The sequence below is a fragment of the Cydia splendana genome, chromosome 26 (genome assembly GCF_910591565.1).
Source record: "Cydia splendana chromosome 26, ilCydSple1.2, whole genome shotgun sequence".
NCBI lineage: Eukaryota > Metazoa > Arthropoda > Insecta > Lepidoptera > Tortricidae > Cydia > Cydia splendana.
The window spans coordinates 2958707-2974292 of NC_085985.1; the positions used below are offsets into that span (position 1 = coordinate 2958707).

General features: G+C 40.6%; 1 protein-coding gene across 1 annotated transcript in view; it reads left to right on the top strand.

Moving 5' to 3' along the window:
- The window catches only part of LOC134803385 (pyridoxal phosphate phosphatase PHOSPHO2-like), a 35453-nt gene extending 20235 nt beyond the window's left edge, over positions 1–15218 (top strand). The window contains exons 2-4 of the mRNA XM_063776200.1: positions 4391–4579; positions 13223–13441; positions 15069–15218. Coding sequence (XP_063632270.1) covers positions 4391–4579; positions 13223–13441; positions 15069–15209 — 549 coding nt within the window. The 3' untranslated portion in view covers positions 15210–15218. The remainder of the gene's footprint in view (positions 1–4390; positions 4580–13222; positions 13442–15068) is intronic.
- The last annotated feature ends 368 nt before the right edge of the window (positions 15219–15586 follow it).

A 15586-nucleotide genomic window follows, 5' to 3' on the forward strand; every position in this document is an offset into this window, starting at 1 on the left:
AAAATGTATTCTTGGAAAGTAGTTTAAATACGATAAGGCACGTTTTTGAGCATTTGTTGATTCCAAAATATTTTTATTTTTATCATGGGTCGGAATTGATTGATTTTAACTAGTAGTTAAAATCAATCAAATCCGACCCATGATAAAAATAAAAATATTTTTATGTTGAACAGAATCAATTAATGTAGTTAGTAACTACATTAATTGATTCTGTTCAACATAAAAATATATCTTAGCAAACATTGTGCTTAGTTGGCGAACAGTTTTCATAATAATTGTGACTCAAAACGTTCGCATGTCATGCCGAATATTCGGTATTCGGCCGAGAGGGGGGCCGAATATTCAGTATTCGGCTAAATTCACTATCCGGGGCATCTCTAGTAATTATTAATATTTATACTCTAAACTTAGAGGATATAACCAAACGGAGTAGCCATTAAGACGAAACAGGAGCTGAGTTTTAAATATTTTAGGTAAATATACCCGTCTCGCTAACGGAAGCGGCACCTAAAAGTAGTGCGATAAGGACAAGGCGAAAAATCCTGCGTAAAAATCTCAAAAATCGAGGTTTCGTACTCCTCTGTTTCCTCCTCCAAAACTTAACCAATCGTAACTAAATTTGGAAATCTAAATGATTATGAAATTATCTGTGTCGGACCGTTTTGCTTTTTTGGCTAATTGATATCAGTTTTGAATGCCACGCCTCTCATTGCGGCATAGTCAATTAGGCCATTTTGGCCATTTTTGAAGGGCTCTAGCGCCTTAAAAAACAAAAATATCAAAAAAAGCAAAACGGTCCGACACAGATATTGACAATATTAATCTGTGTTGAAAAAATAATTGCTCTAGCTTCAAAAACCACGGAGGAAAACGAGGAGTACGTTTGTATGGAGAAATGACCACTCCCGTTGGCTCTTAACTGGCGTTCCCCTCTGTCGAAAATAGGCGGCCAATGGTCATACACAGTGTATGGACTGACGTTTATCTGACGGCTATTTTTACGTTACGTATAGGTACATTTGACGTGCCCTTCCCCCGCAAAAATCGGCAGACTATTTTGTACCGAAAATTACAGACATGGCGTCTCCGTTTGCAAAAATTCTACTGCCATCAGAAAGGTACTTACAGTATTTGTGATATTCCTATGATAAAGTTTGTAAATATAAAATAATTACAAAACCCCGAAAAATCTGCCCAAAATCACATACTAAAAATCATCAACTTCCAGGTTTTTCCAAGTTTTCCGACATTTCGTCTTTAAACAAATGTAATTTTTATAAATTAAAATACTGCATACATTTATGTAAAAAATCAGAAAATGGATTAGTGTTGAAAGTTGACAGTCTTAAAAATAAATATCAATCATCTCCGAATGCACCTTTATTCCATAGGACAACGTTATGATGGAAATTTCCATCACCATGTAAAGAAGGGTTAATGACTCGCCTATTCGATAGTAGAGCTGATGGTCCCGGGTTTGAATCCTGGTAGGGGCAATTACTGTGTAGACCTAGAGGCCCTAGAGCATTGTTTCGGATTCCAGTAATTTTGTATTTATTTCAAAGTCTTATTTGAGTAAAAAGACATGCAATTTATGAAAAGTTTCCAAGAAGCTGGAAAATATTTCGCATATTTCTGATAATTTTATAAGAAAAATATGAGGCTCAATTTTGAAAATGTAGAGTTTTGTTCTCCACTCAAAATGTCAGAAACTTCTGATCAAAAAATCCACCTACTAACTACTGATTTTAAAAAACTACCTTCCTGCCTGATTAAAAAGTAACTACTGATTTTCCATGTCGATTTTTTTGTAATTTTGAAAACTACGTCACCATACGGCCATACCTAACGGCCTCCTATTAGCCTATACTCTGTATCTTTAGGTATTTAAATAAAAGTAAACAAACAATTTGTACATTTTCGGGTAGTTATAACATTTATTGGTTAACCAACCAAATACAAAACCGCCTGGATCTGTCACTGAACGACCTGACTTTAACCTACATTATTTGATCATGTATTTTTTTCATCTACCCTTAGTTGGCTTAAGAAGCCATTTGAGGGTAGATTTTGTTAACTCTTTTTTAAATACCTAAAAATACAGACTAAAGTCGGTAGTGACCCTGCCTACGAAGCTGGAGGTGTCGGGTTCGAATCCTGGTAGGGGCATTTATTTGTGTGTTCATCACGAGTTTGTTCCTGAGTTATGGATGTTATCTATGTATCTAAGCATATATATATCTATCTATTTAGTCGCCTAGTACCCACAGTACAAGCTTTGCTTAGTTTGGGACTAGGTTGATCTGTGTAAGATTATAAATAACTAGCGACCCGCCCCAGCTTCGCACGGGTAAACCTTAACAAATTATGTACTTAAACCTTCCTCAAGAATCACTATTGATAGGTGAAATCTACATGAAAATCCGTTCAGTAGTTTTTGTATTTAACGCGAACATACAAACAGACAGACGGGGCGGGGGACTTTGTTTTATAAGATGTAGTGAAAATATTAATAAATACGTAAAATGACCTTCCTTTCCCGCCTTTCTTGTATGACTTGGACCATTCCTTGACGCAATAGTAACGTAATAGCACATATTCAGAGCTCTTCCCTGAAATCTGACGTGTTTCACAATTATTTGTCTTCTGACTATGAATATACACATATTAGGTACTACTAAAATAAAACCGGACAAGTGTGAGTCGGACTCGCCCACCGAGGATTCCGTACTTTTTAGGGTTCCGTACCCAAAGGGTAAAAACGGGACCCTGTTACTAAGACTCCGCTGTCCGTCTGTCCGTCCGTCTGTCTGTCAACAGGCTGTAGCTGTAACTCGTGAACCGTGATAGCTGAAATTTTTACAGATGATGTATTTCTGTTGCCGCTATAACAACAAATACTAAAAACAAAATAAAATAAACATTTAAGTGTGGCTCCCATACAACAAACGTGATTTTTTGCAGTTTTTTTCCGTAATGGTACGGAACCCTTCATGCGCGAGTCCGACTCGCACTTTGCCAGTTTTTAGTATTTATTGTTATAGCGGCAACAGAAAGGCATCATTTGTGAAAATTTCAATTGTCTAGCTATCACGGTTCATGAGATACAGCCTGGTGACAGACAGACAGACAGACGGACAGACGGACAGTGGAGTCTTAGTAATAGGGTCCCGTTTTTACCCTTTGGGTACGGAACCCCAATATTACGAGTGCATATATAAATAGGTCCCAGCGCGCACAAGTTAGTAGAAATCGCGAAGCGTCTGGTTGACGTAACTGGTGACCGAAGAGCTGGCGGCTACCTCGCACAACGTATCAGCATTGCGATACAGCGAGGAAATGCCGCCAGCATCCTTGGTACAATGCCTCAAGACCCTATTATAGATTTAAGCTAGTTATTAATTTAGTTTAGTATTTGTATTTTGGTTTCAAACCCCGGCTCGTACCAAAGTGTTTTTCGGAACTTATGTACGAAATATCATTTGATATTTACCACTCGCTTTCGGTGAAGGAACATCGTGAGGAAACCGGACTAATCCCAACAAGGCCTAGTTTCCCCTCTGAGTTGGAAGGTCAGATGGCAGTCGCTTTCGTAAAAACTAGTGCCTACGCCAATTCTTGAGATTAGTTGTCAAGCAGACCCCAGGCTCCCATGAGCTGTGGCAAAATGCCGGGATAACGCGAGGAAGATGATTTGTATTTTAATACCTCTGTATACCGGGTGTGGCCTGTAACACGAGCAAATAATTAAAACATAGATTGTACTCCGCAAACGGTGTCACTTTTTTTGAAATTATGTTGTTAAATGTTTTTTTCAATAGGTGACTATTATTTGGCTTCTTGACAACCACAAACTTAGAATAAAAGGGCGAAAATTGTTTGAAAACATTATTTTACTTTACTTTATACACACAATACAATACATACATACATACATACATATACATTTATTCCCTTTAGACTCACCCATCACCCACGCAAGCAAAATTCTTTGCATTCATTTGTAAATTGGTTTCAGTGGATTAACAGATAACCTTTTGACCTTTAACCTTTTTACCGTGACCTTAGGTATACAAAAATGGCGGACGCCGAACCTGTTGTTACACCTTACCAGTGTGGCGACACTCCTTTCGGGCATTCTCGGCCCCGTTCGGTTCAGGATTGCTCTGAGCAATTATTAGGGTTGGCACAACTTGACGTCCCTTTGCGTGCACGACCACAGATAAGATAATAGCTTGAATTTTGCCAACCCTAATAGCCGGAAGGGAAAGTGCCATACACTAGAAAGGGACAGCATGATTTGTCCCTGAATCGCTGCCAAACTTCGGTTTACATTGATACACATACACATTAAACCTTATTATTAATAACTTTAACGTTTCTTTCCCAGGTATTCGAGCACGCCTACTCCGCCGGCCTCCGAGAGTCGGACGTCCTCAGCGCGATAGCCTCCATGAAACCGACCCCGGGCTGTATACACATGTTAAAGGCTCTACATAAGGCTGGCTGGCATATAGTGTTACTCACAGATGCTAACACGGTGTTCGTGCAACATTGGCTGTCCGTCCATCAGTTAGAGGTAATTTAACATAAATATAAATGTATTTAGACTCGTGTTTGGTAAAGGCCTCGTCTCGGTTCGGCCGTCTAGTAATCACTGTGAGATTTGCCGTTTTGCCTCTTAAAAGTCATCACTGTACGCTATATGCTCACGCATATAGGTCAAGTGAGATGGATACAGTGAATGTGTGTCTCGAAACGTGCTCACTATATGTTAGAGCGGGACGGATATACTCGGATATAGTGTATCTGTCTCCAAGAGCCCACCCCGGGCAGCATACACATGTTGAAAGCATTACATAAGGCTGGATGGCATATAGTGTTACTCACAGACGCTAACACAGTATTCGTACAACATTGGCTGTCCATACATCAGTACGGTTACCATCAGTTTGTCACTGACATAAACGCCGTCGAGAACGTAATTTACTTTCTATACATCTCGCTCGCACTCGCATATTAGTGCAAACGGGATGTATAGAAAGTAAATTACGTTCTCGACGGCGTTTATGTCAGTGACAAACTGATGGTAACCGTACAGTTAGAGGTAGGTTTTACATAATTTAACTTGAATTTAAGGATATTTAGACTCGTGTTTTGTAGAGGCCTCGTCTCGGTTCGGCCGTCTAAAAATTACTCGGCGATATTTGTCGTTTTACCTCTACGTAGCAATTTCACTACACACCGGGAAACCCATTGGCTATAGCGATCTTTGTCTCGAGATGTGCTCACTATATGTTAGAGTGGGATGGATATCTCTGTCTCGGTCACTATAGCCTCCATGAGTCCACCCCGGGCTGTATACACATGTTAAAGGCTCTACATAAGGCTGGCTGGCATATAGTGTTACTCATAGACGCTAACACGGTGTTCGTACAACATTGGCTGTCCATACATCAGTTAGAGGTAATTTAACATAAATATAAATGTATTTAGACTCGTGTTTGGTAGGGGCCTCGTCTCGGTTCGGCCGTCTAGTAATCACTGTGAGATTTGCCGTTTTGCCTCTTAAAAGTCACTCACTGTACGCTATATGCTCACGCATATAGGTCAAGTGAGATGGATACAGCGAATGTGTGTCTCGAAACGTGCTCACTATATGTTAGAGCGGGACGGATATACTCGGATATAGTGTATCTGTCTCTATGAAACCGATCCCGGGCTGTATACACATGTTAAAGGCTCTACATAAGGCTGGCTGACATATAGTGTTACTCACTGATGCTAACACGGTGTTCGTGCAACATTAAATAATAAATAAATAAATATTATAGGACATTCTTACACAGATTGACCAAGTCCCACAGTAAGCTCAAGAAGGCTTGTGTTGTGGGTACTCAGACAACGATATATATAATTTATAAATACTTAAATACATAGAAAACAACCATGACTCAGGAACAAATATCTGTGTCATCACACAAATAAATGCCCTTACTGGGATTCGAACCCAGGACCATCGGCTTCACAGGCAGAGTCACCACCCACTAGGCCAGACCGGTCGTCAAAACATTGGCTGTCCATACATCGGTTAGAGGTAGGTTTTCCATAATTTAACTTAAATTTATGGATATTTAGACTCGTGTTTCGTAGAGGAAAGGCCTCGTCTTGGTTCGGCCGTGTGATAATCACTCGCGCGAGATTTTTCATTTTGACTCTACGTAGTCTACGTAACAGTTACGAAGCAGTATCGTCTTCTGATCAGCCTGCTAAAATTCACTGTCAGTAAAATTCACTGACTTTATTGGCCTCTAAAGTAAGTATAGCTATTTACAATTTGCATGCTAAAGGCGTATCTAGATTAGTCAATTTTCCGCCAATCAGCTTAAATTGCCCGATCGAATCAGGAGGTGCGAACGCAAACGCCAATTTGGCTCGCCGAATTCAACTGCCAATAATGACCGATATTACCGATAAAATGAGGTTCGGACGCAAGAATACCAATTTGTGAGGCCAGTATTTTCGTTCTGGGGCATGTATTCAATTTAGGGGGCTCTAATATCACCATAAATCTAAAATTGGAGATTGACGCCAATTTCATCTCTGATCAAATCGACCGATTTTCCCGTTTAACTTTAATATTTTAAACATAATTATGTCGGAGCCATCTGGTTAAATTAGCCAGCTAATTATTCGCCCAGGCTATTCATTTAACGCCGACATCCAATTTGATGCGTAGGCCGATAGTTAATTGAACTAGAATCATACAATTGGCTAGTCACACAACTAACCAAACTAGTCTTCATTTAATTGATTCCTTTGTGTTAAGATTTTTTTATTTATTTAGTAGTATTAGATAATGAGAAACAAACAAGCGCTGAAGCGCAAGCGAAGCGCTGGTGGCCTAGCGGTTAGAGCGTGCGACTTGCAATTCGGAGGTCTTAGGTTCAAACCCCGGCTCGTATACCAATAAATTTTTCGGAACTTATGTACGAAATATCATTTGATATTTACCAGTCGCTTTTCGGCGAAGGGAAACATCGTGAGGAAACCTAACTAAACCCAATAAGGCCTAATAAACCCAGAGGTTGGAAGTTGGAAGGTCAGATGGCAGTCGCTTTCGTAAAAACTAGTGCCCACGCCAATTCTTGAGATTAGTTGCCAAGCAGACCCCACGCTCCCATGAGCCGTGGCAAAATGCCGGGACAACGCGAGGAAGAAGAAGAAGAGATAATCAGAAACAAAGAAAATTCGCACGAGCGAACTTAAAGCTTGTTATTTATAATGGAAAGTTTAATGGATGGAAAATCACTTCGCAGCTGATACAGGGTGAGGTCGCTAAGCGACACTCGACCGAGCAGAATAATACACCTTTTACGTCAGACCCTTTTGTACATGTATAAGCGTATGTATGTGCATGTATGTGTATGTTTTGTGTATGTATGTGCGTGTGCGTGGGAGTAACAACGGCATTCTGAGTGTGATCGCTAGCTGTTTGGACTCCCCCATAGCGAGACACTGGAATAGTTTGCATGTAAATAATTGACTGAATTTTAACTATTATTATTATTTATTTTGTGTTTGTAATTCCAAAATGTACCTTTTATTTTTATTTTTTGTGTAAGACTGAATACTTTAATTTTTAATTTTATTATTTTAATCATTTTTAAGTGTAGGTACCGTAGAGTTTCGTATCTTCGCCTGGATTTTGACACTTTTCCCAAAAAATCTCTCAAATTTGAAAGCATTTTAATCCGTTAAGACGAAAAAATGTTTTTTAGTACTCCCAACTATCAGTATACACCACTAAAACTTAGAATTTAATTGGTTAAGTTGGTCATAAATGGCCCCAAAGGCAATAGGCGATGTTTGGGTATTATTTCCCAATCTTCGCCTATGGCATGCCTTGCCGCTAATACTTACATTTCTGTGACTTACACATGTTAAGTCATATCTCCTTGGAATGTGCTAATATACTATGAACCTTAACTACACCAGACTAGGCATATTTTTAAAAAACGGGGTAGTAGGCGAAGTTTGGCAACAGTCTGAAGTTGTTTTCATACATTTTCTATAATGAAGCTAGGGCTACCAAAAATTAACCAACATGCCAAATAAAGGGGAGTAATGGTTTATAAGTTAAAAAAAATATTATTTTTCAAAATTATATAATTGTTGCAAAATTGTTGTTATTATCGTAAGTGTAAGTAAGTGCCAGCAAATCAACCTTATTTACACAAAGTGAGACATAAAAATACCTATTTGGTACCTACTCAACATCGGTAAGAGTAGAAATAAACATTTGCATATAGCGTAAACTAAAATAACCAAACATAAGATAATATTTAAATTTGGAAACAAGTAATGTCATCCACCAATGAATGTGGTACAAAAAATTTGTCAACCCTAGGGGTAGGCGAAATTTGGCAACAAGATGGACGCAAAGTACCCTCACCAATGTTTTATCCAATTGTGACTTCTAAACGTAAGCTAGCCATTAAATAATAGTTTCATATGAAAAATAAATAGTTATAGGATATAATCATGTAAAAAGTTTATCATTACCGGGTCCAAATCACCGTTTAAAACTGAAGTTAAAACACTGGTTCAAAAAAACGTGTGGTCGGTGTCACGAAAAAACCTCACTAAAAGTCAACTGTGTGAAGTTAGCCGCAGATTGTTCGAAGAATGTTGACACCCGTAAAAAATACTTTGTATTTAGCAGTTTTATGTAAGGCTTACATTAGAAACATTTTGTTAATGGCAACTTATGTCAAACTAGGCGAAAATAGGTAGCGCAGGCAAAGATACGAAACTCTACGTACCTATTTATTGTTTTATTATTGTGTACGTAATTTTAATTATTTTAATTTAATATGGATCATCTGTTATCTGCAATAAAGAATTGAATTATAAGGTGAAAGTGACATTGTATAAATAAAAAATACAAGGGTGTCAAAATCCTTAAGGCTCCAGTACACAGTGGTCCATAGTGGGAGGATGGTCCATGCCAAGCAATGCTTTGCAATGCACAGCTGTAGGCCTATATCACGTAGAGTAGATGTTCACACAATGGTGCATCAAAAAAAAATCAAAATTGCAGACTCTGATTGATATAAATGTATAAACTGAAAAGTCTCTTCATTGCTCCACGATAATGACATTTTGGGATATCAACATTTAATCAAGCGGTCAAAAATTCAAGCTGTCAGTGATAAACTAAACAAACAATGGCGACTGTGTGAACACCACAGGCCACGGTACGCCACGATTCCTTTGAAGTGTGCCAAAAAAACCGACAACTTCCCGATTGCCCACCACGGCTGACAACTGACGGCCAGTCGTCCGCCATTGTATACCATTGCCCCCTGTACACAATGGCGAAGGCGTGGCATGGCCCATCCGTCACCACTGTGTACTGGGGCCTTTAGACTAATTGAAGGGTGCATGGCAAGAACATGTCTAGTCCATCATCATAATTTAAGAGCATGGCTCTTGTCGGTGGAGTATGCGCCAGTTTTCGCGATCCTCGGCCAGGTTCTTTAGGTCCCTGTAAGACACGACATTGGCTTTTGCTTATAGCTCGCTCGTGGTTTTCCTCTTTCTCTCCTAGTTCTCCTTTTAGCCTCAAAATGAAGAGCTCTTAATGAACTATTATAGCTATAGTTACAGCTTCTGTTACCTCTGTAATCATAAATATAACTCATATCACCTATTCGAAAAAGGGCTTTTTCTTCCCCGCTAGGAGGGATCTAAGTGGCACTTTTCTTCCCTGCTAGGAGGGATCAAAGTTGTACTTTTCTGTTCTAGGACACGATTTTTTCTTTCTTGCATACTATTTTTTTTGGTCAAATAATACATATTTTGGAACAAAACAATTTCCTCATAGTTGATGTGATAAGCAGTATGTGTCACACGGTATCAAAATTAATTCGTCTTGGGCGTTAACACTTGAATCCCTCATTACGCTCAGGATTCTACTTTAGAATCCCTCACTACGTTCGGGATTCTATTGTAGATTCCATCGCATCATTCAGGATTCAATGTACGCCCTTGACGGAAATATATCATTTTGATCCCTTGTAACACAAACTACTATTGTTCTCACTCTAAAAAATAATATGGTTATCGTTCCTTTCAAACCGCGATAGCTCAAAATGTAGTGTTCTTGTAGACATGTACTAGACATGTTCTTTCCGTGTACCCTTCATTTATTACCAATGTAGTTGCAAAACTACGTGTTAGAGTTAGACCAAGAAAAGTCTGCAGCGATTTTGATAGCCCACGCAGTGCAAGTGTTATTTACACGTCATAATTTCATAGAAGTTTGACGTTTAAAATGACACTGGCAATGCGTGTTATGCGTGGGCTATCAAAATCGCTGCAGACTTTTCTCGATCTGACTCTAAAATTGACGTTTTTGGTTGAACAAATACCTATCACTTTTAGTATCGGAATCTGATCTAATAACTAAAACTCGAATTGCCCTGTAAGGCTTACTAAATAGTACGAAATACCATGCGAACCACTAGGGGTTTATAGCAATTTCATTATGTTAGGTCCTCAAGGGTATTGAACTATTGTGGGTTGTTTATTATTATATTGTATTGTACCTACTGTGTGTGTTATTCTCAAGTGTCAGAATATCTACTGGTAGATCTACCTACGTACTATTTTTGTACTTTAGTAGTACGAGTAAGTATATAACTATCTTGAAAAGCATGCGGTATGCATTGTATTTCGTTACCAAAGGAAAATTTGAGAATGGCATTTCTATTGACGTGCCGTCGAAAAAAGTATCACATTGAAAAATTTCAGAGACTTCTCATATTTTGTATAGGGATCGAAATTTTCCGTAACCTAAGAGAAAATTTCCTTAATTTCCTATGAAATTTCCGGGAACTTTCCAATCTCTTGTAACCTTTCCACAACTTACATATAGATGTATTACCCGACTACGGTAACCAGAGTCAGGCAAAACCATCTAACTATATTTCTTAATTTCTGAACTCTGTGCTCCGTTTATATTTCACTCTGTATACTCGTGTTTAATTATGTATGTACACTTAACCTCGCAAGAATTTAATTCAAACTAGAATCAGACCGTGATAAGTCTGCAACGATTTTGATAGCACACGCAGTGCAAGTGTTATTTTAAACGTCAAACTTCTATAAAATGAAATTATGACGTATAAATAATACCTGCACTGCGTATCAAAATCGTTGCAGACTTTTCTTGGTCTAACTCTACGTACCCTGAAACGCGTCATTTGAAATGAAACTAAATATAACGCCATATAAAAGCAAATGACCATCTTTTCAGAACGTGTTTTGTTTCCTTACCGATCATCGACCTTATTCCAAAGACACAAGACCATAGTCAAGTATTGTTTGCACGTTTCCCGTGACTACTCTAATTAAGTTAGCGTTTGTTTCGATGTGACGTCACGACGAGTAAACGCGTGATCACGACAAGGTTATGTCGTGTGTGTATAGTGTGTGTACTGTCTAGGGACTAGATAGATAGATAGAATACTCTTTATTGGCACACCTCAGTAAAAAGATACAAAACAAAAGAACAATTGATTACACATCGCTACACACACAGGTAGGTGTAACAGATCGCTTACTATACTCTGTATCTTTAGGTATTTAAATAAAAGTATACAAAATCTACCCTCAAATGGCTCCTTAAGCCAGTTGAGCGTAACGGCCTGGCCACGACATTGGTCTAAGGCGATCGACGGCGGCGACCGGCGGTAAGTCGCAAAAACAATAACCCGGCGACGCATAATGCATGCCACGAGCCTTGTCGCCGAGCGGCAACGCGCGCGGCGTGCACCGGGCGACCGGCGGCGGCGGCGAGCGGGGCGGCGCGCGACTCGAACATTAGTATCGGGCAGCGCGGGCGATGCCACGACTTTAGAGCGGCGCGACCGGCCTAGGCGGCGAGACGGAACGAGCGGTGCCGTGCGGAACAAAACATTTTGTTTTTTTATCGAGCGACATGGACACGGAAGCGTTTATTATTGAAATTTTAAATGTACTTTCGCGTATTTAATTATGTTGTAACGTCTCCACACTCATTCTTGTGTACTCGTTTTTTTTGGGTGCTTTCTATACACAATATAATATAAAATACTAAACTAGATGTAAATAAATTTCTCGTCCTGTATTTAGCCCATGCACCCATTGACAAACAATTAAATATATTCTAGGCACTGAAGTGCCACTTTTGAAAACAAAAACATGTTTTAAATACGTCTACGTCCCAGCCGCTTCTAGTCGCTGCCGCCGCTACTGAAAGTACGTGGCATGCCTGGCGGTCGCTCGCGTTTGCCGCGCCGCCAGCCGCCCCTCCAGTCGCCTTAGACCAATGTCGTGGCCAGGCCGTAAAGAAAACATTACACGATCAAATAATGTAGGTTTCGTTCAGTGAGTGATCCAGGCGGTTTTGTAATTGGTCAGTGAACCATTAAATGAACTACCCGAAAATGTACAAATTGTTTGTTACCTTTAATTTAAATACCTAAAGATAAAGACTATAAGTATGAGCGCTTATTTTACTCGACACCATAGTCTAATAAAACATGGTCTTCCATTCCCAGAGTGACACGGGGCTACGTCACAACAACATGGCCGCTATATATAGCGCTATCGCATATTATCATATAGCGCTGTCGCATGATGACGTAGGCCCGTGTCAGTTAGGTGACCTAGAAAAGACGGGAATGGAGTACCAGGCGGAGTATATTATTATACCATGCTCGACACCATGTTATCAAACGGTATGCATTAAGAAGATCTGTATTTATATATTAATATTTTAGGCATCATCCTTCTTAGGCTAGGGTTTTTACAATAATATGAAAATAAAAGTTAAATATAAAAACACTTACAAAACAATACAAAATATATTATATACACACACATTATAAAAAAACCTAACCTAGGGTGCCGCCAGCAGCGGGGCAGGGCCCAAGCTGCCGGCGGTCAGGGCCGCAGAGTGAGGAACCGACGTACAATACGCGCCGTGTCCAAAATTACCGGTTTTATAGTATTTTTCAAACAGTATGGGTTTTGTGACAGATGTCATCTCCATACAATTTATAACCTTCAAACGAAAAATCTCGCAAAATAGTACTGAAATAACATCTGTCTCCGCACCCATGCTGTTTTGATGGTATTATTATGGTAATTTATTAAGTAAAAATTTTTTCAGGACTGCATAAAGGCTGTGATCACCAACCGTGCCTTTTGGGACCAAGGCCGGTTATACATCGAGCCCTGCATGCGGCAGACAGCCTGCTCCCGCTGTCCCACCAACCTGTGCAAGTCACTTGCACTCGCCCAGTGGTGCGCGAGGCACCAGTACTCTGCTATATGCTACGCTGGTGACGGCAGGAACGACTACTGTCCGGCTACTAACTTACCCGCTCATGTAAGTAACTTGTGCAAGTCACTTGCACTGGCCCAGTAGTGTGCTAATACCTACTCTGCTATAACCAACGCCGGTGATAGGAGGAACTACTGTCCTGCGACTAACTTGCCGCCTCATGTAAGTAACTTGTCCAAGTCACTTGCACTCGCCCAGTAGTGTGCTAGTACTCTCTCTACTATAACCAACGCCGGTGATAGGAGGAACTACTGTCCTGCGACTAACTTGCCGCCTCATGTAAGTAACTTGTCCAAGTCACTTGCACTCGCCCAGTAGTGTGCTAGTACTCTCTCTACTATAACCAACGCCGGTGATAGGAGGAACTACTGTCCTGCGACTAACTTGCCGCCTCATGTAAGTAACTTGTCCAAGTCACTTGCATTCGCCTAGTGGTGCGCAAGGCACCAATACTCGGCTATATGCTACGCTGGTGACGGCAGGAACGACTACTGTCCGGCTACTAACTTACCCGCTCATGTAAGTAACTTGTGCAAGTCACTTGCACTGGCCCAGTAGTGTGCTAGTACTCTACTATAACCAACGCCGGTGATAGGAGGAACTACTGTCCTGCGACTAACTTGCCGCCTCATGTAAGTAACTTGTCCAAGTCACTTGCATTCGCCTAGTGGTGCGCAAGGCACCAATACTCGGCTATATGCTACGCTGGTGACGGCAGGAACGACTACTGTCCGGCTACTAACTTACCCGCTCATGTAAGTAACTTGTGCAAGTCACTTGCACTGGCCCAGTAGTGTGCTAGTACTCTACTATAACCAACGCCGGTGATAGGAGGAACTACTGTCCTGCGACTAACTTGCCGCCTCATGTAAGTAACTTGTCCAAGTCACTTGCATTCGCCTAGTGGTGCGCAAGGCACGAATACTCGGCTATATGCTACGCTGGTGACGGCAGGAATGATTACTGTCCGGCTACAAACTTGGCCTCTCATGTAAGTAACCTGTGCAAGTTACTTGCACTGACCCAATGGTTCGCCAGTACTCGACTATATGCTACGTCGGTGATGGCAGGATCGACTACTGTCCTGCGGCTAACTTACCGGCTCATATGAGTAATTTATGCATTTAATGCAAGTCACTTGCACTCTCGGAGTGGTGTCTCAAACATGATGAAAAACATTGCCGGTTGCCGGAAAGTACAAAAATGGCCGAAAGATATTTGTCATATACCTCAGATGAGATCATTTTAACTCTGAGAGTAATAATATAACCCTCAGCCTGAAACCTCGCCTGCGTGGTAGCTGTTATAAAATTACAATCACATTTTTACTCATTTAGGGGTAGAATTTCGAAGCAACTTTCTTAGTGGAGGTCTGCACCATTTGAAAAATATTTACTTACTTACTTGGCTGGCGCGTTGACCCAAAATGAGTCTTAGCCTCCAACACAAGAGCACGCCACTTTGCTCGGTCCAGAGCGGTATCCCGCCAGCTTTCGCCGACGCCGAGCTCACGGAGATCTACCTCCACTCTATCCGCCCAACGATATTTAGGATGACCAATGATGGCCCTTTTGGCTGCCCGATCTTCGCCCATCCTTTCGAGGTGGCCAAGCCAGCGGAGACGATATAAAATATTTACTTTTTATATTTTAATTTTCTCCTTTGTCCACAGGCGACAGTGTTCCCTCGCCGCGGCTACCCCCTGGACGACTTAATAAAGAAGGCTCTCTCCTCCTCTACCCCCCACATAAAGGCCAAGGTGGTGCCTTGGGACACCTGTGATACCATCCTGGAGGAGCTCACCCAGGCTTAGGATAGCTTAAATAGTATACTATATAATATACAGGTTGGCTTAAAAATAACTGCATTCCCGTTGCCAGGGAGGTTTTGGGATTATACTGAGCAACTATTACTATGGGACCAACCCCGAAATCGAGAAAAAGTTTACCCACCCATAGAAAATGGAACAGCCAAAATGTATGAAACGGCCAAATTTTTTTTCGCGAAACCTCCCTGGTAACGGGAATGCAGTTGTTTTTTAGCCACCCTGTATATAGCGCTCTGATGACGTCCAGAAAAACTCTGTAATCTTTCTCCCATAAATGAAAATGAGGTTATAAAAGACCCAGGAAAAATTGTACATTGTGCAACGAGGGGGTAAGCGAGATTTTGTAAACGAGGTCTATAATT